This window comes from Lissotriton vulgaris, chromosome 7, assembly GCF_964263255.1.
Source record: "Lissotriton vulgaris chromosome 7, aLisVul1.2, whole genome shotgun sequence".
In the NCBI taxonomy this organism is placed as follows: domain Eukaryota; kingdom Metazoa; phylum Chordata; class Amphibia; order Caudata; family Salamandridae; genus Lissotriton; species Lissotriton vulgaris.
In genome coordinates, this window is record NC_141695.1 from 697789026 (window position 1) to 697813527 (window position 24502).

Genomic DNA, 24502 nt, shown 5'->3' on the forward strand with positions numbered 1-24502 from the left:
GCTGCACTATGCGAGTTTTGTACTGCAAATGTTTTGCAACATGCATTAAGGTGTCTGTAGTCCAAAACTAGACGATATGAATTGTCTGGCTTGGAGACAGGAAACAAAGGATTGTTCATTTGAGAGGTGCATGTTTCAATCACCCCCTGGTATTCAAGTTGATCTAAGATCACCCCCGACTTGTTTTTTAGCTTCTTGCTTAATGGGATACTGCCGTTGGGCAGTTGGTTCACTTTTTAACTGGATTTTGTGAGGAGGTGAGTCCTCATCCCATCCTACATGATTTTTATATAATGCCGGTGCCTGGGCTACTGCCCATTTCCTTGCATAAGTATATTTTTTGTGAATCGGAATGTGATTCGAGAAGGCAGACATAATCATTTCTTCACCACGAGGGCACTCCCTGACAAACTCTGGGGGCCAATCCTTTTCAGCTAACAGAATATCATAGCCTTTTGAGAGTTTATCCCAAAATAGACCCTTTATTTTCCTAGTCTTATCACCCTCTATACGCAATGTCATTTCGTATATCCTATGGGGCTCGCTAAGTCTGGTGTCGGCAGTTTCAACCTGAATGAATTCATTTGTGTCCACTGTTTCCAGATGACTCATCAAGATCTTGCGGGCTATACTGATTTCTGCTGCACTGTCTAACATGGTCTGTGCCCACTCCCCGTTTTTCAACTGTGTCCTCAGTATTCTCGGCATGGTTGATTACTCTAATACTGGCTACCTTCTTTTTTGGAAATTGAGATTTTTTTTACTCTGAGCAGGTTCCTTGTCTTTGGACTTGGTGTGCTCTCCTGGGTCTGACCGTCCTCTTCTTTCCGATTTCTGCGAAAAAGATCGAGAGGGACGTGTATCAATACTTTGATATCTATCAGGTTTTTTCAAATTATCCCTATTTCTAAGGTTGTATCTTTTCTCAGAGGGCTCCCTCTGGGGTGTCTGGTGTTCTCGAGTCGGAGTTCTTTCCCTCCGTCGAGGAGACCTTCCTCTGGACTGGAAAACTTTTTCCTTGGGAGTGGATTGTTTATTTCCATCCCAGCTCTTTTTAGGAGTGTTTAAATTATTTTTAATAAATAATTTTTCAGGATTTTCGAGCAGTTGGGGCTTTACTGGTTTCCCACCCAAGCTGTCTCTACCTAATTCTTCATAGCATTTTTCTATGATTCTGGCAAGCTCAATTGGCTGATCTGTAATATCTGTTTCCTTCAACTTTTGGCGGATCGCCACAGATGCTGCTTCTCCCTTTATGTTGGCTAATAATATAGCCGAGACCTGCTTGAAGTCTTTCAGTAATTTCATACCAAGAGTTAAAGCAGGTTCTGGACCGTATTCATTTTGAATCTGTCTTAGTACATCTGGTATTACCGCAATGGACGGAACACCATGTGTTTTTGTGTAAATGGAAGCAAAGACTGTACCCCAAGTGTCGCAGTCCTCCACGTGTGGTGCGATTCCCATAGGAAGGCAGATGGTCAAGATTCTGTGTTTCTCAATAGGGGTAGTATCCGGAAATACTGCCTCTATTTGAGTGATTTTCTGTGCTAACCAGAAAGGAATTTGTTCCCGTTTTACGGGTGTTTTACCAAGACATGATTGTATGTTCTGTGGTGTAATTTTATTAGTGTTCCCCTGATGAGGGGTCAGCTGTGGTACATTAACAGCTGGTTGGACTGTTGCAGTCCGCATTACATATTGGACTAATTGCCTATGTATTTTTATAAGTGTTTTTAGCTGTACTAACAGCTCTTCCTTTGACATTTTTGCAATGTCCGGATGTGGTGTGTAGCTGGCTAGAACCGGCCACGTTGCTCCTGGTCTACCTAGTGGACCGAGCCTGGTAATATGATCATTATGTTTTAGGGCGCCATTAAACCAGAGCAGGTGCTCTTGGAATTTTAGTGGGATTTCAGTCTCCTCGAAAGGAGCGTACTCATCCGGTGGTTTCTCTATTTTGTAATAGTGAAACTCTTTTGTTCTAGCGTTTGCCGCTGGAAAGTTTATCCATGAATAGAATACCTCTGTCTGCCGATATTCGTGTGCCTCTATCACGAAAATTACTGTACCACCTTGAGGTGTCAGTCTGTTTTCTATAAGTTTAAACGTTATAGATTTTCTTAAATGTACCGGGATGATAATTGCATCCGGTTCAGTCTGTAGGAGACTCGTGTCTTCCTCTATTAATAGGGTTGCCAGCCTAGCTGCTTCCCTTTCTTCTTCACTGTCTGACATTTTATAAATGCAGGTTTTGCAGAGTAGGTCTCCAAGGAGACAAAGATTAGGTGCACAATATTATGGAACACTGTATCCTTCAAACCAGAGCTTTACTTAGGAATCTCTTCCTACTGAGTTCGGGCGGATTTTAACCTTTCACCCACTCCAGACGTCTATTGGAGTATTTACGTGAGAAAGGGGTCTGTGTGAAAAATGCACGACTGAGTTACTCTAACGTCTTGCGTTAGTTTATCGCCTTACCAAACGTTTGGGCGCCATGTAGTGTAGTTCCTATTTTCCCAATAGGCCCTGCGCATTGGAATAACAAACAGTAGTATCGACGTAGAAGTGCGGATCTTCCAGGCCTCCACTGACTATGTTAAACTTAATTGGGGTTGTTACCAACTAGCTCAGAGGTCACTGGAAACTTTCTTGACTGAAATAGGAAGTGATCAGCTTCCCTGGCACAGCCAAGAAGGGATTCAGTTTCCCAAGAACCGTGCAAAATGACAACTTTGCTCCTCAGATCAAGAGTCAATCTCTAGGGTCGTGTGAAACAATAGACAGTTATTTTACTCAGTCAGTGGTTGTGCAGTTTACTTTCACAATATGTAGAGAATAGAGAGACGGGCCTTTTCAATAAAGGGTAACATTTATTGAACAGTCTTTCTTCTCGTACAAGAGAAATGAATTGCCACAATTGCAAGACTTGTTATTATAAAAAGTACGTACAGTAAGATAAGTATTGAGAGATAATACTGTAAAAGCATTGATATGGTTTCTTAGCCATACAATGGTTTAAAATGAATAAAACATATATACATTCATATATACATTAGGCTAAAATACTCAACTGGTGCTTCTAACTACGCCTATCCCCGTGTACCTGACCTAAGCCTAATACTTGGGATAGGAGTAAGTAGCTTTAAGTTAAGTTGGTTTTGCCAAGGTTTGCTTCAAGAATTCTCTCTAAGGGTTTAGTCAACACCATACCTCTGGAATAGAATGATGGAGGTCTGGTATCTCCTTCAGTGGGTCGATATCCCAGTCACCCGCAAGGGTAGACTACAAACGCCGGAGCTGGATTTCTCTGCAGGAGAAAGACAGCGTCTCTTCTCAGCGCGTCGAGGAGGAGGAGGGGCAGCGCCCGCGGGCAGCTTGCATCTGCTGGGCTCTTGCAGGGGGACGGCTGTTCAGCTCCTAAGTTCACCACACCATTGTTCGCTAGTTAGCAGCGATAGCAGTAGCGATAGCAGCTATGGTATCATCAGCATGACAGCTTCTTCAGCAGCAGCGAGATAGCTGGCAGCATCAGCTTCAGCGAAACAGCAACGAGACAGCAGCGTTTGCTTAAGGCAACGTTGGTAATATTTATACCTGAAAGGTGCCTGGTTTGACGTAAGTTTTTGGACAGAAGACGTCAAAGATGTCACTAGGAAGTGATCGTCTATCAGTGCTCATTAGAGTTCTATTACTAATCAAAACACAGCAAGCGGGGATTTCCAGGTTGCTGAGTTTTTATCTTGTTGAAGAACTCGGAGTGTTAATCTAGGAATCTCAGATAGTAACTTCTGCTATGTCATTGCACTAATTGGTTGCAAAGGAAGTGGCAGAGAAAGCTATTCTGAAATGTGGCTCTGTTCGTGTGAGGCCAGAGACGAGTTTCTGAATATTGCACTTGAACGGTTATGCCAATATAGGGAATAAATGGATTTATAGCCGAATAGGGGCATAAGGTCACAGTATCGATCAGGGTCCTAGATTAGAACGCTACAAGGTTTAATCTACCCTGTTTTGTGAACGTTTCTTTAAGGATCTCATTCTCGAATTGGGTTTTCCGGGAAGCAAGTTAAGGTAGCGGCTTGAGTGCCTCTGTGTTTAGGGCACACGTCAGTACCCTACTCAGCTTTCTCACAGAAAATGACCAATGACTCAGCAGCCGTCCTCACAAAGAAACCTCAATCCGAACTCCCTCGTGCACTCTATTTATGAATTCCATATATGGCGCTATTTCCGGCTAGTGGCGTCACAGCGCTGCTCACTCCAACAGGTGCAACAAGCCTCAGAGCCCGCTCTTCGGAAGGCGCATACAGCAAACAGAACCTACCTCTGTACAGACCTGCCACGGCGAACGTCCTGTACCCTTAAGTTACGGTTACAGCTTTACAGACGCAGATAAATACTAGAGGGTATCCGAACGCTTTACATTACAGGGTGCTTACCACTTAGGACACAGTTTTAAGAATAGACTCTCGTTACATATATAAATAGCGCTACCAACTAAAGCTGACAGGGCGCTGTGCTGTCCCTTTTAAAGGCAAAGCATTGGACACTTTTGTGTGAACTCAGTGTTATGCTTAGGTCTCGCATTAGGAAAGTTTGAGCTATTGGTCTTGTAAATGATATTTTTTTTATTTATGTGTTGGTTTTGAAAATAGCTAAATTAATAGCTTTGTCATTTACAATGCCAATAATTATAACTTTCGCAAATGTGACACCTATAGCATTTGTAATGAAACATGTTTTGCATTTACGTGACTTAGATGAATTGATATTACAAATAACAATGGATTTAAATTTTTTAAAATAATTAATACTTAAATAAAAGTGGTTGTAATTTATAATGGCAATAGCTTAAACTTTTGTAAATAACTTTTGTGAAGATTATGTTCAGTGTATTTTATTGTGATGAAAATCCAAGAACAGAAGTGAAATATTAACATCTTTTTGTGACATTTGTAATAAAGCTTGAAACATTGAGAGAACATATTTGAACCAGTTGTTGTTGAATGGTTGCACAGATGGATGCTGTGGTGGCGACGAGTGATGTTGTGGCGGCGACGAGTGATGTTGTGGCGGTGCCGAGTGATGCTGAGGCGGCGCCGAGTGATGCTGAGGCGGCGCCGAGTGATGCTGAGGCGGCGCCGAGTGATGCGGTGGTGGCGCCGAGTGATGCGGTGGTGGCGCCGAGTGATGCGGTGGTGGCGCCGAGTGATGCGGTGGTGGCGCCGAGTGATGCGGTGGTGGCGCCGAGTGATGCGGTGGTGGCGCCGAGTGATGCGGTGGTGGCGCCGAGTGATGCGGTGGTGGCGCCGAGTGATGAGGTGGTGGCGCCGAGTGATGAGGTGGTGGCGCCGAGTGATGCGGTGGTGGCGCCGAGTGATGCGGTGGTGGCGCCGAGTGATGCGGTGGTGGCGCCGAGTGATGCGGTGGTGGCGCCGAGTGATGCGGTGGTGGCGCCGAGTGATGCGGTGGTGGCGCCGAGTGATGCGGTGGTGGCGCCGAGTGATGCGGTGGTGGCGCCGCTGAGTGATGCTGAGGTGGTGTTGAGTGGTGCTGCTGAGTGGTGCTGAGTGATGCTGCTGAGTGGTGCTGAGTGATGCTGTGGTGGTGCTGACGTCTGGTGGTGTGTGCCTGGTGGAAGCGTGCACTGACGGCTGGTGGTGTTTGTGCCCGGTGAAAGCGTGCACTGATGGCTGGTGGTGTTTGTGCCTGTTGAAAGCGTGCACTGACGACTGGTGGTATGCGTGTCTGGAAGTGTGCACTGAAGGCTGGTGGTGTGTGTGTGCCTGGTAGAAGCGTGCACTGACGGCTGGTGGTGTGTGTGCCTGGTGAAAGTGTGCATTGACGGCTGGTGTGTGTGTGTGTGCCTGTTGAAAGCGTGCACTGACGGCTGGTGGTGTGTGTGCCTGGTGGCAAAGCGTTCACTGACGGCCGGTGGTGTGTATGTCTGGAAACGTGCACCGACGTCTGGTGGGGTGTGTGCGTGGTGGAAGCAGGCACTGACGGCTGGTGGCGTTTGTGCCCGGTGAAAGCGTGCACTGACGGCTGGTGGTGTGTGCCTGGTGAAAGCGTGCACTGATGGCTGGTGGTGTGTGTGCCTGGTGGAAGTGTGCACTGCCAGCTGGTGGTAAAAAACGTACCTGTGGGTTTATTGTTATGTGTTGTAATGTTATATTTGGCTGCTTATTTTGGTAACACACAACAGGCACCAAAATAAGTGTGCATGTTTATCAGTAAAATGCCGAAATATAACATTTTACACCTTCATTAATTCACAGAACACATAATAAATATGGATAAATACATTGGGAAATTATTTTAAAAATGCCATAAAACAGGGAGCCCTGTTTATAGCATGCAAGAAAAAAAAATGCAGCAGATGTGCAAGCAGTCGGGGCCACTGTGAGACCCATGCAGGAATCAAAAGCACAAGTACCAAGGGCCTCGTTCTGGAATGTGAATATGGCTAATTACAGTGCGCTGCATGTATTCCTGCATGCAGGCCCTGGCCACAACCTGGAAAGAGCAGGCTCATAGTCGGGTGCCAGCTCTGCGTGGGTGCAGCTCAGTACTTGCTGCAACCAGGAACCACGCTCACAGAATCTAGTAAGGGCTCTGGGCAGCTGGGTTATGCGTGTGTCCCAGGCCAGCTGTGGCCCGCAGTCGTGACTGCTTCACGCAGAGGCGTTCGCGTGGCACATTACCGGCCAGCGAGACAGGTTGGTGACTCGTGAATGTGGACTGTAACATTTGTAAAGAAGTTCACAATATTTGATTAAATGCCAAAGCCACGGTTAAAACCCAGCTCTTGAGGTTCAATTGTGAGCAACCTTGCCAGCAGATCACATCCCTCCCTGCCCTGCAGTTTATGAAGCACCAAAGAACTGGAAAGCTTTAGTGGAAGTTTCAATTTCGCTTTTGTTTTATTTCCCCGGCTAGCAAAAATAATTGCGAATATACTTCTTATCTATTAACAAATCAGAAGACCAGTATGCAGGCATGTAAGTGACGCTATGCCAAACGCACCGATAGCTTCTTATACTTTAGTGCCTTCATTTTATTCTGGCAGTTCTAGGTGTTACGGAAAAGAAGTACCATGTTTTATAGCTTTGAGTCATTTGAAGACATCAATAGTCCTGAAGATGACTTTTGCATTTTGCACTGTGGCACGGCGAGGAGGGATGCTGAGAAGTGGTGACCTAACAAATTAACACAGAGAGACGAGGCAAGCGGAGTCTTGAAGCAGGCGCCTACTCCGACCCAGAGTCTCCGGCATGTAATCACACACAAGCATTTGCGCACAGCTCACTGAGAAGATCAAAGCGGCCGAAAGGGGAGAAAGGAGGGGTGAATGCAAGCCGAGGTGACAATAAGGACCGCAAGACTCTCGGTTGAGGGGGAGGGGCGAGCAAGACAGAGGCAGAGCGAGCCAGCGATGCGGAGGAAGAGATAATAAAACAAGTGCCAGCAGGAAGCACACGCTCCAGACCCGATGAGAAGTTGTGACTCAGGGGGCCCAACCCCTCCTGGGCTGGTCTATTTAGGCTGTGGGATTGGGAGGGGGGGCGGGGGGGGGGGGGTTGAATTTGTGCTGTGCCACTTCACTTCACACCCAACCAATATATTCAAATATTCAACCTGTCCATGTCCAAGTAATGCAGCAGCGTCCACTACAATACCCTCTTTCCACAGCTCACCTTTTGTTGTATGAATATTTTCTGAATTTTATAAGTGCCGGTCAAGTAGCTTGCACCGGAATCCTGCTGGACCCCCCCAATCGCAATAGTGCTAAATAAACCAGATGGGCGTGTGGTATTCGTAGAAGTCGAACACAGGACAAACAGCTTGGGGGGGGGGGGGGGGGGTTCTCCCACTCTAAAGTCAGAGAAGGAAGAAGAGTAGATAGGTGCCCTTGGGGAAACAGAGTCTGACGTGCTTTCAGTCTTTGAATGAAATGCAAATGTTACAAGATAAGATTGAGGAGGAGAGCGTCCAGGCTACGGGAGGAGAGGCAGCCACACTATGGGAGCCCAATACTAGTTATAGAGTCCTGTATAAGGGTTCATTTGTTATGTGTTCATGCATTCTGCAGTGTTTATTTCATGTGTTTGTTGAGTTAATCCTTACAGACGGGTGCTAATTGGTATGTATTTTGAGTTATATGGGATGCTGTCACTCCCATTAGGAATAGGGACTCGCATCTGGGGGGGCATTTTACGTTGTCTGCATTCTCACTGAGACCGTTTTATGACATTTGCTGGGTAGCATGTGTGATCTTGCGCAGGTTGCTCACTCCAGAAGCCTTGCTGTAGGGCTCTTTGTAAACATATTTAGCAGCAACTATTGGAACAATAGCGCACAGCATCTCAAATAGCCCATGTCCAGTCAGGAAGTGTGTTGATTTGTGAAGGGAGGGTGCTGCTTGAAAAGACAGGCTACCGGCAGGGTAGCAGCAGAGGCGTTTTGAGCTTTTGGGATTTCTTCCATCTAAAAAAGCAATTACTACAGCTTGGCGGTTTCCACGCACCTGTCTGTGATGAAAGGGGTCTGTGGCTGGTGTCAAAGCTCTCCTACCTATGGATTTCTGGGAGCATGGGACACCGGCTTAAATTAAGCTCCCTGCATGGGTGGCGCTGTTGTGCTTTCTGTTAACATGCGGATGTGCGTACCAGAAGCCTCAGGGTTAAATTACGCACCCTGCATGAGCCTATATTACGCGCCTGGTTTTGAGGGTGCCCTAAGAGGTTGGCGTTGTGCAAAAACAAAGAGAGTAAAAGGAGGCCATGCTAACAAAACTAGACCTATTGTCTATGCAAATGCTTGTTATTTAAAGGGTATGTAGTAAACTCTACTGGCAAAGTTAATAGGTCTTGTCAGGGGGTAAGCGAGGGCCACTAGAAATGTATTGATTTCCACCTAATCATAGATTTGCCATGCAATCCAACATTCTCTTCTTAATGTGCTGATGCTAACAACACACTATTGGTTTCTAACTCAAACGGACCAATAGATACTACAACAAAAAGCTATCACGCATGCTGCTGCGCAGTGGCAAACACGTCCTTTTTCATCCTGCATAGTTTACTCAAGGCTGTTGCAGTATTTGGCCCTCCCCTGATGCATATTCCAGTGGCCATGTGTATAGTGCAATTAAAGCTGTGGAAGCAAAGCATATCGGTCAAATAGAAGGAAGCGAGAGAAGAGAGGGGTGTTTTAGACAGAATAAAGACAGAGGGCAGGCGAAAGAGGAGAGAATATTACAGAGAGGAGCACCAACAGGGCGATAAGAGGGGAAGTGTGAGAGGAGAAGGTTATAGATATAAAGAGAAACAGAAAGTGAGACCAGATACAGGGACAACAATAAACAAGTACGGGAAATGCAAGCGGCGGGGGGGGTGGTCGGGGAGCGGATCCCTTTGAAGTAGCTCATGGCCTCGCGGCCGTGAAAGTGAAAGCAATTAGGGGGGGTGGGAGGGAGGCTGAAGGCTTTGATGTGTGAAGCAGGCAGGCTGCTCGGGAAGCAAATGGAAAGCGCGTGCACGGACACACATGCACTCGGCAAAATCCGCCTGGTTTTAGCTTTCTGGTTTGACCCCAATAGGTCTCTCTGCGAGACCTAAAAAAGCACATTCCACACAAAGGGAATTTGTACAGCCAGCTTAATGGACAATAGCAAAGTCATTTGGCACACCAATGTACAAACTTATCACCCAACAAATATCATTATCTGGATGAAATTCATTTTGAATTCAAATTAACCAACACAACCCATTAGTAAAATAAGCTTTTAACAACAGTCTATTAACCACACACAATATCAAACAACAAATCGATAGAAACCCAGAATGGTTTAATACAGGAGACAAGATGAAGAAGGGGCCTTGGTGGCAAACTAATAGTGGATGTCTCTGCACAAAAACTGATAAGAAAACAAAAACAAACTTGAAAAACATTCACTGAGAATTCTAAACAATAAGGAAAATCCCGATAATATAGCACAATCTACAAAAAATGCTAAGCGCAGGATCTCATTCATTAAAAAGAACACCAACCCTTTTTTAAAAAAAACGCTGCGTCACCTGCCTGCCTCTGCAGCCATTAATGCTCCACAACAGGAGGCAATATACTAAAATCAAGCACAACATAAAAGTCTCAAAACATTACCCTAGAGTATTCTTGCTAGTAAAGCAGAAGCACTAAATAGAATTTGAGAATCTCAACAGTGACAGAAAGTTAAATGTGGTGATCTGAGCTCTGTACAGACAGATTCTTAGACTAAGCAAATCTGATAAAGTTGAACATAATAAATGACATCCAAACTATAGCTACTCATTCTAAGGAACAACAACAAAAAGAAAATAATTGAACACTGTCTACGCAGCTGAGAGACTCCAAAGTGTAACAGATTATCCACACAAAATGTTTTACAATAAATTAAGCCAAGAACTACATGAAACAAATAACAGAACTTTAATAAATTCTACATTACTATACAAAGTAAAATACAGTACCAGCCACTACAATTACATGACTTTCACAGACAGAAACCTCAACCATAAAAACACTAATCTTCTTTGGAAAATAAGGTCAAACCATCACCAAACCCTAAAAATGTGTAAAAGACGGGTCTTTATTTAGGAAAAGTTCGCACAAATCCAAGCATCTTAATATGATCTACTACAAACCAAATATAGCACAGAGATTGATACTCTTATGGTAAAAGACAGGATGTTGCCTAACATATGTTAAATTCCCTTCTGGGCTTGTTCTACTTTTCAGCTGCCGTTGATACGGTCAGTCATGACAGCAGACTAGTGGCAATGTTTTAAGCTCATTCACTGCCCAGGTTAGAGCAAACTATTTCAAGAGATGTTGAGCGCAGCAGGGGATCTGTCTAATCATTAAATAAGGTAAACAATAACATGAAACTGCTAGGAGTTCTAATACTAGGGGAAGATGGAATTTAACAGTAGGAGATGTGCACATGTGTGTGCCGAAGCACACACTACTGTGTCCTATCTTGTAACTGGTATTGGTGTTAGAGAAGCATATGCTGCTTTACAAAACTAAATGATTGCAACTTGTGCGGAGAGAACAGGATAAAATAGAGGGAGCTCAGTGCATCATGGGGAAAGGGCGGGCCGTCTGTGGCCAGACGAGGCTCGGCTGAGCCCCCCCCTTAAGCTGTTTAGTACGGTGAGTAAGCATACTCTAAAAACAATGTGAAAACGCACAGCCACTACTATTACCTCGGTTCCTAAGAGTACTACTATCATTACATCCTCCTTTGAAAATATGTTGGAAAACGCGGTCAATATAGTTAACATAGAGATTGAAAACACTGAGAGGAGACTTTCCATGGGCCAAATAGCATCATATCAATTCCCTCTGATGGTTCAGAGGAGGGTGGGTTTGTGGCTCCTCTCCCATTATCACCAGCTATAATAACTAATAAACCAACCCATCGCGGAAATGTACCCGAGGACCCTGTGATTAATTATGATGTTATAGATATTCCCGAGTCTCAGCAGGGACCCCAAGTCGTAAATAGTGTCATATCCGCGGCTACATCGACAAAGAACGTGGGGGAGAAAAGGAAGAGAGGCCCTGCGAAACTGTTTACAAGTAAGAGGAAACAGACCCCTCGCAACAAATCTCAACCTACCCCAATGAGTTTGTGGTCACGAGGAACAGCCGTATCCAGTGGGGTGTCTGTTAGCCCTTTTGTGCAACCAAATAATAGTACTGTAGATCTGACTATAGCAGAAGCTGTCCACCCTTCTGCTTGCACACAAACTGAGACAGCACTGGGAAACGGCATACAAGGAAGGCCAAATGAAAACCTAATCAATACTATAGTGGACTCTACTTTTAACCGTCTGAAAAGTCTAATGGATAAACAATTTAATGCTATTTTTAAACGTTTTGATAAACTGGAAAGCCTGGTGAAGAAAGAGGAGGCCAAAAGAAAAGGGACTAAGATTATTGAACAATTCAGGGGTGATAGGCTTCTAAAGGACTTGGAAGCAATTAAAGGAATCGCAGGGGGGAGTGGTACTTGTGTATTATCTGGCATAACCAATATATGTGAAAAATGTAATGGGAAAACAAATAGTTTACCAGCTAATCCAACGTCTAGTACTGTGGTTAGCATACCGCCATTGCAAAAAGCGCCTGTTGAGAATAGGCCACCTAGCAATCATTCACCACCCTTGGTAGCCCCGATTGCAGTGCCTGCGCCGGCCCTTGTAAAATCAGCCCCTGATTCAAATAACAGGTCCACTATTGCCACACAGGTTAAAAAACATGCAGAGGTTGTCCTCCATTTACCCCCAGAAGCATGCCCTTATGCAATAATCCTAGCTGGCGTACCCCCTCTTAGAGATGATCAAAAGGAGTCTTGGGACCAGCTTAAAAATAAATGTATTGACTGGATGTGTAAGTATAGGGGGGTGGGGCGGGAGATTGCCAACGATATTTTGATGGTGCGCAGGGTGGGATGGGTAGGACCCTCTATTAAAAACATCATGGGAGACTGTATAGTCGTGAACTTGAGGTACCCTTCACTGGTGAAATGGTTACTGAAAGTTCCATCTGATCAGTTTAACAGTCCCACAAACATCATCTTAGTATCATTGGGCTTCTTTTACAGACCTCAACAGAGAGGATATAATCCAGCCACCCCGATATACTCTACACATAACAGGTTTACTGTACTATCAGACCTGGAAAGGCAGGACTGACTACCAAACAGACCCGTGATTACTGAAGGGCAAGTGGGACTATCATCGGACCGTTCGGTTATTGCCGAATCCAGGTCCATTGATATCCCCCAAGAAATTTGCTTGGGAAAATCATTAGCAATTTGTCCCGCGACTATCGACCCAAGACTCTCAGATCAAAATCTAAATATACTTAGTTGGAATATTGCAGGTTTAAAAGCCAAATTGACTATAACGGAGTGGATTAACTTGGTTAGTCAATTTGACATCTTAATGTTCCAAGAGACTTGGTGTACTAGTGGGCCGTTACTTGAGGGGTTTGCTTGTTATAATAATATCATACCCAGTCTGGCCGACCTAGCGGGGGGGGTTATCTATATGGATAAAGATCACTGCAGCTAGCAACATTAAACCCTTGGAGACGAATGATGGGAATTTTCAGGCTTTGATTTACACGCAGAGAATTAAGTTATGTTTAATAAATTTTTATAATAATGATTTTAGATCACTGCCAATAAGAATTTTATCAATTTATTGACAATCTGGTGGATGAGGAAAGGTATGGCAAACTAGATTGAATTTGTCTGGGGGGGATTTTAACGCCCATTTGTATAACAGAACAGATAAACCATGCAGAAGAGGAGAGGAATTGTCCAACTATCTATCCACTCGTGATTTGGTCAATGTAATGGACAAGGCAGGATGAGAGTCTGATAAATGCCCATTGCCTACCTATAGAGGACGTGGTGTTTGGTCTACCATAGATTATGTTTTTATTTCTCCCTCCATTGAGAATTTTTTAGTCAAGGCTTAAGTATTAGGCACTAGTTACAGCAATCATAACCCAATTTTAACAACTATAAGATTCTTTAACAAATTTAAAAAAGAGAAAGAAATAGTGTGAGAAGTTGGCCCGATATGCAGCGTTCGCTATTCTAGCGACCGCTATGTATCGTTCCAACGACCCTTATGGTGTTTGGTTGTAAGTCAACCTATAGACCAGCTATCCTAGTAGCGTGGATACGAGCAGTCTAAGGCTAAAGACTCGAGAGGGCGCGTTAAGCCAGCTGTTTACCACACATGTACCCCTTGAACACCAAGTGAAAGGACACCACACAAGTGTTATGAAAATAAACAGGATATTTATTAAGATTCACAACAGCCCTGTACTCTTTATGAGGACAGGGTACTAAGCACAAACCAAATCTCTTAGGAAAATACTTCAAGTGCACAATTAAAACAAGTGTCCGAGGACACGGAAAGTTTAAGGTCTCGGGCGGACCCGATAAGGCAAGTCGGAAGCGAGGGACTCGGGACCCTAGAGTAAAGAGGCTATGCAGGCACCGAAATGCCGAGTTACCTAGCCACGAGGGCTGCGGCTGCACAAGTCTTACAGGCGTCGGGGTCTTCGCTGACGAGCCAGGAGCCGGAAGAAAAGGAGTTGCTGGCCGGCGACCAGTGATGAATAGTTCGTAGGGATCCAAGCCTGGATCAGAGATTGATGATACCTGAAAGCAGAGGGGACCAAGTTCGTACTACTAGCCAGTAGTCAGAGGGTGCCAGGAAGGCACCGGTTGGCCGTCACCTCGACCAGGTGAGTGGGCGACGCTAGGCTCTGCAGTCTCACGGACCAGGAGGCGTTGTCGGCGACCACGGTGGAGGTGCGAGCTGTCCCACGAAGGATGTTGCTGTCGGCGTCGCTGGGCCCAGGATGGGGCAACAAGCCTTGGCAGATCTCAGGGCCACGTGGTGGGCCTAAGATGGCGTCTTGAGTGGACCAGGAGGGTCCGGGGTGCTTCTCGCAAAGATGGAAGCAAGGGCCAGTCTGGAGCAACCAGACCAGCAGTATTGATTGTCGGATGTCGTCACAGAAGGGCACAAGCCAGCGGCTAGTGACCAGACAACGTGCTGAGCAGCGAGCAGAAGGGCCCCACGCAGATCGTGGAGATGCTGGGAGACTGCACTTCGGTGCTGGAGCGGCTCAGGGTCGGGGCTTCTCGGACCCCAGAGCACTCACCAGAGAATTACTTCGATGGTCGTGCTGGTTAAGAAAGCGTGCAGGTTTTGATGATGGCCGGTCCCTCGAGGTCTCGTCGCACCCACAGATCACAGCTGAGCTGATGACGTGGGTAGAGGTCAGAGGTGCCAGGGAAGCCGGTTCTCGTCGAGCTGGGCCGTCGGTTTCCTTGAGGAAGGACTTACAGCAAACCGCAGAGTTCTTAGATGGTGCCCGCTGATGCAGGGTGACTACTCCTTAGTCACAAGGGAGAAATCTTGAGAAGAGTCTCGAATGTCCTTTCGTAGAAAGTAGTTCTTGATTCAAAGATGATCTAATTTGGAAGGGTCCCCGCTCCGGCCTTTATCCTACAGAAAGGGGTGGGTACATGACTAGGTCCTGCCCTAAGGGTGGGACCAGGAAGGGGGGTAGTTACACCCCTCTCCCCTGCCGGACTTTCCCCAGGCCAGGGCTGGTGCCCCTGGAACTGGTTCTAACCGGCAGATGCGTAGTGAGCACCGGGGTGCCACTCCGCAGTCACCTTCTCGCAAAAGCCCTACCTACCCAGAATACACAAATCCTGTCTGGGACGGTGCGAACACCGCCCTTGACAGGAAACCCTTTGTCCAAGCTCTCCTCGCTGGAAGGACTCCCAGCAGCAGGAGGTCAGACTCGTGTCTGTGGTGGCAGCATCCATTTTGTGGAGCTGAGGCTTTAGTTAACTTTAACCGGGGTTTACAGTTACGTACATGTCGTGTCCCTCTAGAAGGGCGGAATGCTAACCTCGTCGCCAGAATTGGTGAGGGGGCAGCATCCCGATTCGTATGACACCTTACTCGACATGCCTTGATAACGCGACACCGAAGTTACCGATGTGGTACGCGTTATCATGGAACAGCCATTGGGTCTTGATTCCGCAAGCTGCAACCGGGCTCGGCTCGGGCCAGAACCTAGTTCACACGAGCCCACGCACTCTGCCTTCAGGATTGTCAAGGCCTGCCATAGGAGTGACTGATAGGAACTCGGGTGTCCATTGTATGGTTACATATAGAGCTACTATACCTAAAGCAAAGGGTGATTACACGACTTTGCCCCAGCTGTCATGCAGCCAGTTGTGTCAGATTTAGGAGGCCAGCCAGGGGTGGCATAATACATGCTGCAGCCCCTGGCGGCCCTGGGTACACCTATGCCCTGCGTTACGGGGTCTGATAAGGTGGCCCAGTACCAATTGGAAATGCACCTAAGGTACATGGAATCCATTTTAAAGAGAGAGCAGTAGGCCTGGGGTCCTGATTGGCAGGGTCCCAGGTCGACTATGTCAAAAACCAGCTAAAACACAGGGCAAAAAGTTGGGGGCAACCATAGTCAGGAGGTACCTTCCTACAAATAGGGGCAAACAAATCTGGTGGTATCTACTGACAAACTGAAAGTGATTTGGAAGGGCATAGATAACAAAGCCTTACTTGCCCGTACCATAAAGTCCTATCCGTCACTAGTGGAGACGTGTTTGTCTAATACATGTTCAGGAAAAGAGATAGTCCAGACTTTCTCCGGGCTGTGCGCCGGAATCAAACATGAGATCTCTAAACCTGTCATGAACCTGGGCAAGAACCTTAGGTGGTTTGATGGTACTTGTTCTCGGGCCAATAGGGCTCTTTGCGACGCATTAGATGGCGAACCAAGGGACATGTCCAATAGATGAGGGGATGCACACCCATTCTTTTTCATTTTGTGTTTTCAATTGATTCAGCCTTTGTAAAGTTCGCGTGCAGAACGGTTGTTCTGGCCTGCCCCTTTGCCATTTAGAAAGATCAACAAGTGAAGTGGAGCTACATTCAGCTCCATGAGCCATTTGCACAGCGTCATGCCGCCCCTGGCGTGCATGTCAGTTTCGAAAGTTTTTTAACCATTTTTCAGTAGTAATCCTGATTTTTGTTCTAGTTTTGTCACTTTTTTTAAAATCAGTTTCATTATCATGTTATTTTATCCAAATCCACGAAACAGATTCTTTTGCCAATTTTCAGTTTTCTTATATTCAAACAGTGCCGATCCTGGCCTCTTGAAAGAATATGAATGATGCAGTGTTCATCACAGGCAGTTTTTATTTAAAATAAAACCCAATGCATTTCGGGCCCTTATAGGGCCCTTCTTCGGGGGTCACTACAATTGATAAAAAATTACCATTAGCACCAATATTTTGCAAGTACATGTATACAGAATTTCATAAATGTTACGCTTTTTCTAAGTCATTTGTTATTCACATATTTCATCTTACTTTACATATCCTCCCTTATTTAATCTACCCAAAAGGCTCCCTTCGTTGGATTGTAACCGTCTCCCACAGTGGCTCTCCATTCCTATATCTCTTGTTTCACTTCCCAGGTGGTCCCAATCACTACGTCTCACTTTCCTGTGCCCTTCCCCCAGCCCTCCTGTTAGCTGTAAAACATCCCTCTCTCAACCCGTGCTGACTGCCATATTACCGCTAATGTGCAGGTTTAAAACTTGTAAAACAGGCATATTTTTATCATTTTCAAATGCTCTCATGGTGTTAAAGCAGCAGAGTTACTCGTTCCCTATTATTTGCTTGTAAAGTCAAACAGCGTGTCTCCCACTCACCGCTATTCCGTACCTGCTGTGATAAAGCTTAAAAGCTGCAGTCCGCTCCTTTCTTCCCCAAGCTGTGATCCCTTGTCTGTTACCACCTGCCTCTTAAATCTCACTGCCAACGGAATTTCCCTCCCAGTCACGTGTACGTTACCAATCCCCACCCCATTGTGCCTTTCCATCATTACCAACTACAAGTCCCAAGATGCATGTCCTTAGTAGACGCTGCGTGGGAGACACGCTGTTTGACTTTACAAGCAAATAATAGGGAACGAGTAACTCTGCTGCTTTAACACCATGAGAGCATTTGAAAATGATAAAAAATATGCCTGTTTTACAAGTTTTAAACCTGCACATTAGCGGTAATATGGCAGTCAGCACGGGTTGAGAGAGGGATGTTTTACAGCTAACAGGAGGGCTGGGGGAAGGGCACAGGAAAGTGAGACGTAGTGATTGGGACCACCTGGGAAGTGAAACAAGAGATATAGGAATGGAGAGCCACTGTGGGAGACGGTTACAATCCAACGAAGGGAGCCTTTTGGGTAGATTAAATAAGGGAGGATATGTAAAGTAAGATGAAATATGTGAATAACAAATGACTTAGAAAAAGCGTAACATTTATGAAATTCTGTATACATGTACTTGCAAAATATTGGTGCTAATGGTAATTTTTTATCAATTGTAGTGACCCCCGAAGAAGGGCCCTATAAGGGCCCGAAATGCATTGGGTTTTATTTTAAATAAAAACTGCCTGTGATGAACACTGCATCATTCATATTCTTTCAAGAGGCCAGGATCGGCACTGTTTGAATATAAGAAAACTGAAAATTGGCAAAAGAATCTGTTTCGTGGATTTGGATAAAATAACACGATAATGAAACTGATTTTAAAAAAAGTGACAAAACTAGAACAAAAATCAGGATTACTACTGAAAAATGGTTAAAAAACCTTCGAAACTGACATGCACGCCAGGGGCGGCATGACGCTGTGCAAATGGCTCATGGAGCTGAATGTAGCTCCACTTCACTTGTTGATCTTTCTAAATGGCAAAGGGGCAGGCCAGAACAACCGTTCTGCACGCGAACTTTACAAAGGCTGAATCAATTGAAAACACAAAATGAAAAAGAATGGGTGTGCATCCCCTCATCTATTGGACATTCATACTAAGGCCCCATCCTTAAGGAATGCACCCGCACTTAAAGATTGGATAAAGAAAAGTAAGATGAAAAAAGAACTCAAAAAAATCCACCTAACACATCGGAAGAACAAGGTTCATCTCAAGCAGTATGGAACAAGCACAAAGTAATGTGAATACAGAACACAGAATTGAGACATTGTTTTTAATAAATGACTATTCACCAATGCAACAAGAAACGATATAGCGCCTAACTAAGGACATGCATCTTGGGACTTGTAGTTGGTAATGATGGAAAGGCACAATGGGGTGGGGATTGGTAACGTACACGTGACTGGGAGGGAAATTCCTTTGGCAGTGAGATTTAAGAGGCAGGTGGTAACAGACAAGGGATCACAGCTTGGGGAAGAAAGGAGCGGACTGCAGCTTTTAAGCTTTATCACAGCAGGTACGGAATAGCGCTGCGTGGGAGACACGCTGTTTGACTTTACAAGCAAATAATAGGGAACGAGTAACTCTGCTGCTTTAACACCATGAGAGCATTTGAAAATGATAAAAATATGCCTGTTTTACAAGTTTTAAACCTGCACATTAGCGGTAATATGGCAGTCAGCACGGGTTGAGAGAGGGATGTTTTACAGCTAACAGGAGGGCTGGGGGAAGGGCACAGGAAAGTGAGACGTAGTGATTGGGACCACCTGGGAAGTGAAACAAGAGATATAGGAATGGAGAGCCACTGTGGGAGACGGTTACAATCCAACGAAGGGAGCCTTTTGGGTAGATTAAATAAGGGAGGATATGTAAAGTAAGATGAAATATGTGAATAACAAATGACTTAGAAAAAGCGTAACATTTATGAAATTCTGTATACATGTACTTGCAAAATATTGGTGCTAATGGTAATTTTTTATCAATTGTAGTGACCCCCGAAGAAGGGCCCTATAAGGGCCCGAAATGCATTGGGTTTTATTTTAAATAAAAACTGCCTGTGATGAACACTGCATCATTCATATTCTTTCAAGAGGCCAGGATCGGCACTGTTTGAATATAAGAAAACTGAAAATTGGCAAAAGAATCTGTTTCGTGGATTTGGATAAAATAACATGATAATGAAACTGATTTTAAAAAAAGTGACAAAACTAGAACAAAAATCAGGATTACTACTGAAAAATGGTTAAAAAACCTTCGAAACTGACATGCACGCCAGGGGCGGCATGACGCTGCGCAAATGGCTCATGGAGCTGAATGTAGCTCCACTTCACTTGTTGAACCAAGGGACATGACATTAGTTAGATCACTGAGAGAGCGCTACAGGAAAGCAACTAAATTACGTGCAGAGGAGGTATTAAAGGAACGGTGGGACTCCCATGCCTGCGCCGCCGCTCTCAAAGACGTAACCGGGTTTTGGAAAGAGGTTAAATCAATGCTGTCTATGGGATCGAACATCACTCCCCTAAACTGTAATATACCTAGCAAAGCATGGGAGGAGCATTTTTCAAGAATATATACAGCTAATACAACAAGCATTGATAGTTACCCCCCAGTTACTAATGTGATAATATCATTAGCTGAGGTTGAAGATGCAATACATCAAAGCGAAGGGAATAAAGCCCCAGGGTCAGATGGCTTGTCAATTGATCTTATTAAATCTGAACCTGATTTCTGGTCCCCTCTTTTATGTAATGTTTTTAATAATTTGACCAATACTCCAACTTCAAAAACCTGGTCTACGAGTATAATTGTGCCCATTTTTAAGAAAGGGGACAGATCCAACCCTAGCTGCTATCGCCCAATATCCTTGATTGATAATACTTTGAAGATCTTGGGCAGGGTTGTTTTTAATAAGATTAGGAATTGGGCAGAAGATAAGCAAATTTTAAATTGTTGCCAGTTGGGTTTTAGGAGTAGTGTCGGAACCGTTGAACAGTGCCTAAATTTGAGTCTTATATTGGGGAAATATACTGTTGCTAAAAAAGTACCTTTATATTTGGGTTTTATGGACTTAACATCTGCCTTTGATTTTGTTAACCGTTCACGTTTCTGGGAGATTCTTTTAAATTATGGGTTGGATGTTGCACTTGTGCACTTTTTGGCGTATTTGCACAGATGAGGATCAATAATGAAGGAGAGGTCTCTAGGGATATTTTAATTGGCAGAGGGGTCAGACAAGGGTGCGTTCTAGCCCCCCTGCTTTTTATCCTTTATGTAAATAAATTAAATAACTCCCTGTCTGAATTAACATGTGACGTACCGAAAATCAACTGTCAACTTTATCCCGTACTTTTTTATGCGGATGATGCGGTCCTTATGGGCCGCACGCCAAAAGCACTACGCGCTTTAATTTCAGGCTTTGTATCTTTTGTGGCAGACTTGGGACTTTGTACTAATTTTAAAAAAATCTTATATGATGTCCTGCGGGCCAAAAAATCATCATATTAAGCACATAATGACGGGAAGTGATCTCTTAAAAAGCACCAGCACTTTCCCTTACCTGGGATTAGTCTTTTCAGACTCAGGATCATGGCGATCGCATGTAGCTCAAGGTAGAAATAAACTTGGCAGGGCAATTAATTCTATCATCAGCGTGCGACAGCCTAAGAAGGTAGAGGTGGAGATACCATTATTACAGATCTATAAAACCCAATGCCTGCCCACGGCAACCTATGGCGCCGAAGTATGGGGGCATGTAAATTGTAATGGTATACAAATGGAGGAAAATAGATTCTGTAGAAAGGTTCTTGGGGCACAAATCTCATCACCTACCTTCATATGTCATAAAGAATTAAATTTACATTATGCGGAACACTTTATTAAATCTCGACCTGCTTTATTTTGGCTAAAGATATGGCGAGATCCAGCTGTAATTTTACATCAAGAAATTATCACAGATTGCCTCAAATGTGTTAGGGGTAAAAGTATACCCTGGCTTAGTGCAGTACAAAATAGCCTAGCTAGTGTTCAGTTAGAATATACCTTTCATCTTCCCTTAGCGGCAGACAGTATAAATGTAAAAGCAGTGAGGGGGGCACTATATGATCTATATCGTGAAGAAAGAGGAAAAATCGAGTTTTTTAAACCGCCAATCAATAGATACATCCCTATCCTGAGGTTATCAAGTAATGATTATCATATGCGACAGGAATATCTCAGGAAAAACATAGGAAGATGGAACAGGAGTTTGCTTTTTCGCCTCAGGGACAACAGTATAAAATAATCACTCTGTTTCCCGATTGGTTTTAATAAGAGCTTGGAGGAGATATGTTGTCCATGTGGCATTGGCTGTAAACAAACAATGTTACATTTCCCGATCTCTTGCAAATTTTATGTAAGGTATACCAAACAATACTTAATTCCCTATTTTAAGGTAAATGTGATCACTGATTATACCTTGGCGTACCAAGAAATACTACAGCTGGGTTGTGATGACATGATTTTCCGTGTAAGCTCCTTTTTGCGAGCAGTGGTACGTTCACGAGCCTCCATGAATATACTTTGAAACATGTTAAACACCTGTAATCTCTCTTCTTAATCGCCCTCATCCTCCTCGACCTCTCTGCAGCATTCGATACAGTCTGTCACAGCACCCTTCTACAACGCCTCAACAACATCGGAATCCAAGGAAAAGCACTTGATTGGATCACCTCGTTCCTCAATGGAAGAACCCAGAGAGTCCGCCTCCCACCATTCAAGTCCGAGGCCTCTGAAATCATCTGCGGCGTACCACAAGGATCCTCACTCAGCCCCACCCTCTTCAACGTTTACATGAGCCCCCTTGCGGCCATCGCTCGCCAACACAATCTCAACATCATCTCCTACGCGGATGACACTCAACTGATCCTTTCTCTCACCAGGGACCCCAGCACCGCCAAAACTAACCTACACGAAGGAATGAAAGAAGTCGCAGAATGGATGAAACAAAGCCGTCTGAAACTGAACTCAGACAAAACAGAAGTCCTCATCTTAGGTACATCCCCCTCGGCTTGGGATGACTCCTGGTGGCCGGAAGCCCTCGGAAAAGCACCCATCCCGACAGACCACGCACGGAACCTAGGCGTCATCCTAGATTCTTCACTCTCAATGAACAAACAAGTCAGCGCCGTATCCTCCTCCTGCTTTAACATTCTTCGCATGCTCAGAAAAACATTTCGCTGGATCCCCTCCGAAACAAGAAAAACAGTCACCCATGCTCTGGTCACGAGCCGACTGGACTACAGAAACACCCTCTACGCAGGCACCACCGCTAAACTCCAGAAGAAACTCCAACGAATCCAAAACGCATCAGCCAGGCTCATATTAGACATCCCACGCAACGAACACATCTCTGGTCACCTGAGAGACCTCCACTGGCTACCCGTGAATAAGAGGATCACTTTCCGACTGCTTACCCACGCACACAAATCACTCTACGACATCGGACCAGATTGCCTCAACTCTCGGCTGTCCTTCTACACCCCCGCCCGCCAACTTCGCTCTTCCAGCCAAGCCTTCGCCACTGTACCTCGCATCAACAAGACGACCATGGGAGGCAGATCCTTCTCATACCTGGCTGCCAAACATGGAACTCACTCCCTGCTTACCTTCGCCTCACCCAGAATCACCTAGCGTTCAGAAAGCAGCTTAAAACGTGGATATTTGACAAATAATCCTCCCCCCCTTTCCTAAGCGCCTTGAAACCCTCTGGGTATGTAGTGCGCTATACAAATTTCATGACTTGACTTGACTTATTTGCACTGAGTCCAAAGTTTACAATTTGCGATTTTTGTACAATAGTGCTGTTAGATTCCGTGCTTACTGAAGGTTTACATAGCGTCCATTTGCACTTTATTACTATGCACATTGGTTTTATGTTATTGATTGCAAGACTATTGTCCTATCCCATTTTTTAACTCCTTTTGTATTTCGTATTGATGATTGTATGTTATATGTATATTGGCAGCGATGATTTGTACTTTTATGGATATTTTATATCCAAATAAAGACCATTTGACTTGACTTGACACATAACAGGCTTTGACTGTGAAGTAGGGCAGACTTTCCTCATAGAGAATAGGCACCACAAACGCATTAGCAACACAAATGTAACACACACAAAACATGCAGCACACAGTTCCTCGAGGCACTAGATTAGTTAGTGAAATCCCTGGACAATAGTACATAATCAGCACTGGCCTCAGGCAATACGGTTACCAGATCCCCTGGTAAGGAAGAACCACAAGATTTAATCCTGGGTTTTCGTTAAACAACTTGATGTATTTTATGAGTTCTGGTTCACTTCAGTGACTCTGATGTAACCTGTAGAGTTCTAGGGGCATCATGTGAAGCTCTGCGTGTCCTGGGTGACCACTGGATCATTTGGATTGTGGCTGATTCAGAGGTGGCTGCGTTACCTGTGGTGGATGTGATTAAAAAGAAGTATACAATTTCCTACGTGTTGGGGACTTCTCTTAACAGATTTCTAATGGAAAAATCCAGAATTCATGCATTGTGTCCTTTTTGGCATGGAGTCAGCTGGTAACATTATAGGACAACTATATATTCATCTTACAAATGAGGTACAGTGCAACTTAAAGTGAAAGCATCGCGTATTAAAAGGTACTGTTAATCCTCTTTCCATTCACCAGTCAAAAACTAAAAGAGGAACACAGAGTCAATGGGGTAAATAGGATGACAAATGGTAAAGTGGTGAAATAACACTGGCTGGGGGCAAACTGATAAAGGAATTGTGTTACCAAGGAGAAAGATGGGAAGGCATATTCACTAAGAAAAATGATTCCCAATTCAAACAGAACTTTAACGAACCACTAACCTTGTACAGGGTCACCGTACGGCCATGGGTCGTCACCAGGAGCCGATCGCCTTCCTCCCCACCAGGTTCCAACCCAAGGATCACATCGAATGCACCGTTTGGACCTGACACAAGCCCACACAAGTTAAACTCAGACAAGAAGGTAGCCATGCTGGATTGGAATCCCATAAGCCACCGCGAAAAGGTGACGTCAACACGTAAAGCACGTTACTAAAGAAGCATAGATACCGAAG

The 24502-nt window shown here is 44.7% G+C and overlaps 1 protein-coding gene across 1 annotated transcript in view; it reads right to left on the minus strand.

Moving 5' to 3' along the window:
• Positions 1 to 24446, minus strand: part of NOL11 (nucleolar protein 11) — a 423141-nt gene extending 398695 nt beyond the window's left edge. Inside the window, exon 1 of the mRNA XM_086930931.1 lies at positions 24270 to 24446. Coding sequence (XP_086787057.1) covers positions 24270 to 24437 — 168 coding nt within the window. The 5' untranslated portion in view covers positions 24438 to 24446. The remainder of the gene's footprint in view (positions 1 to 24269) is intronic.
• Between the last annotated feature and the right edge of the window lie 56 nt (positions 24447 to 24502).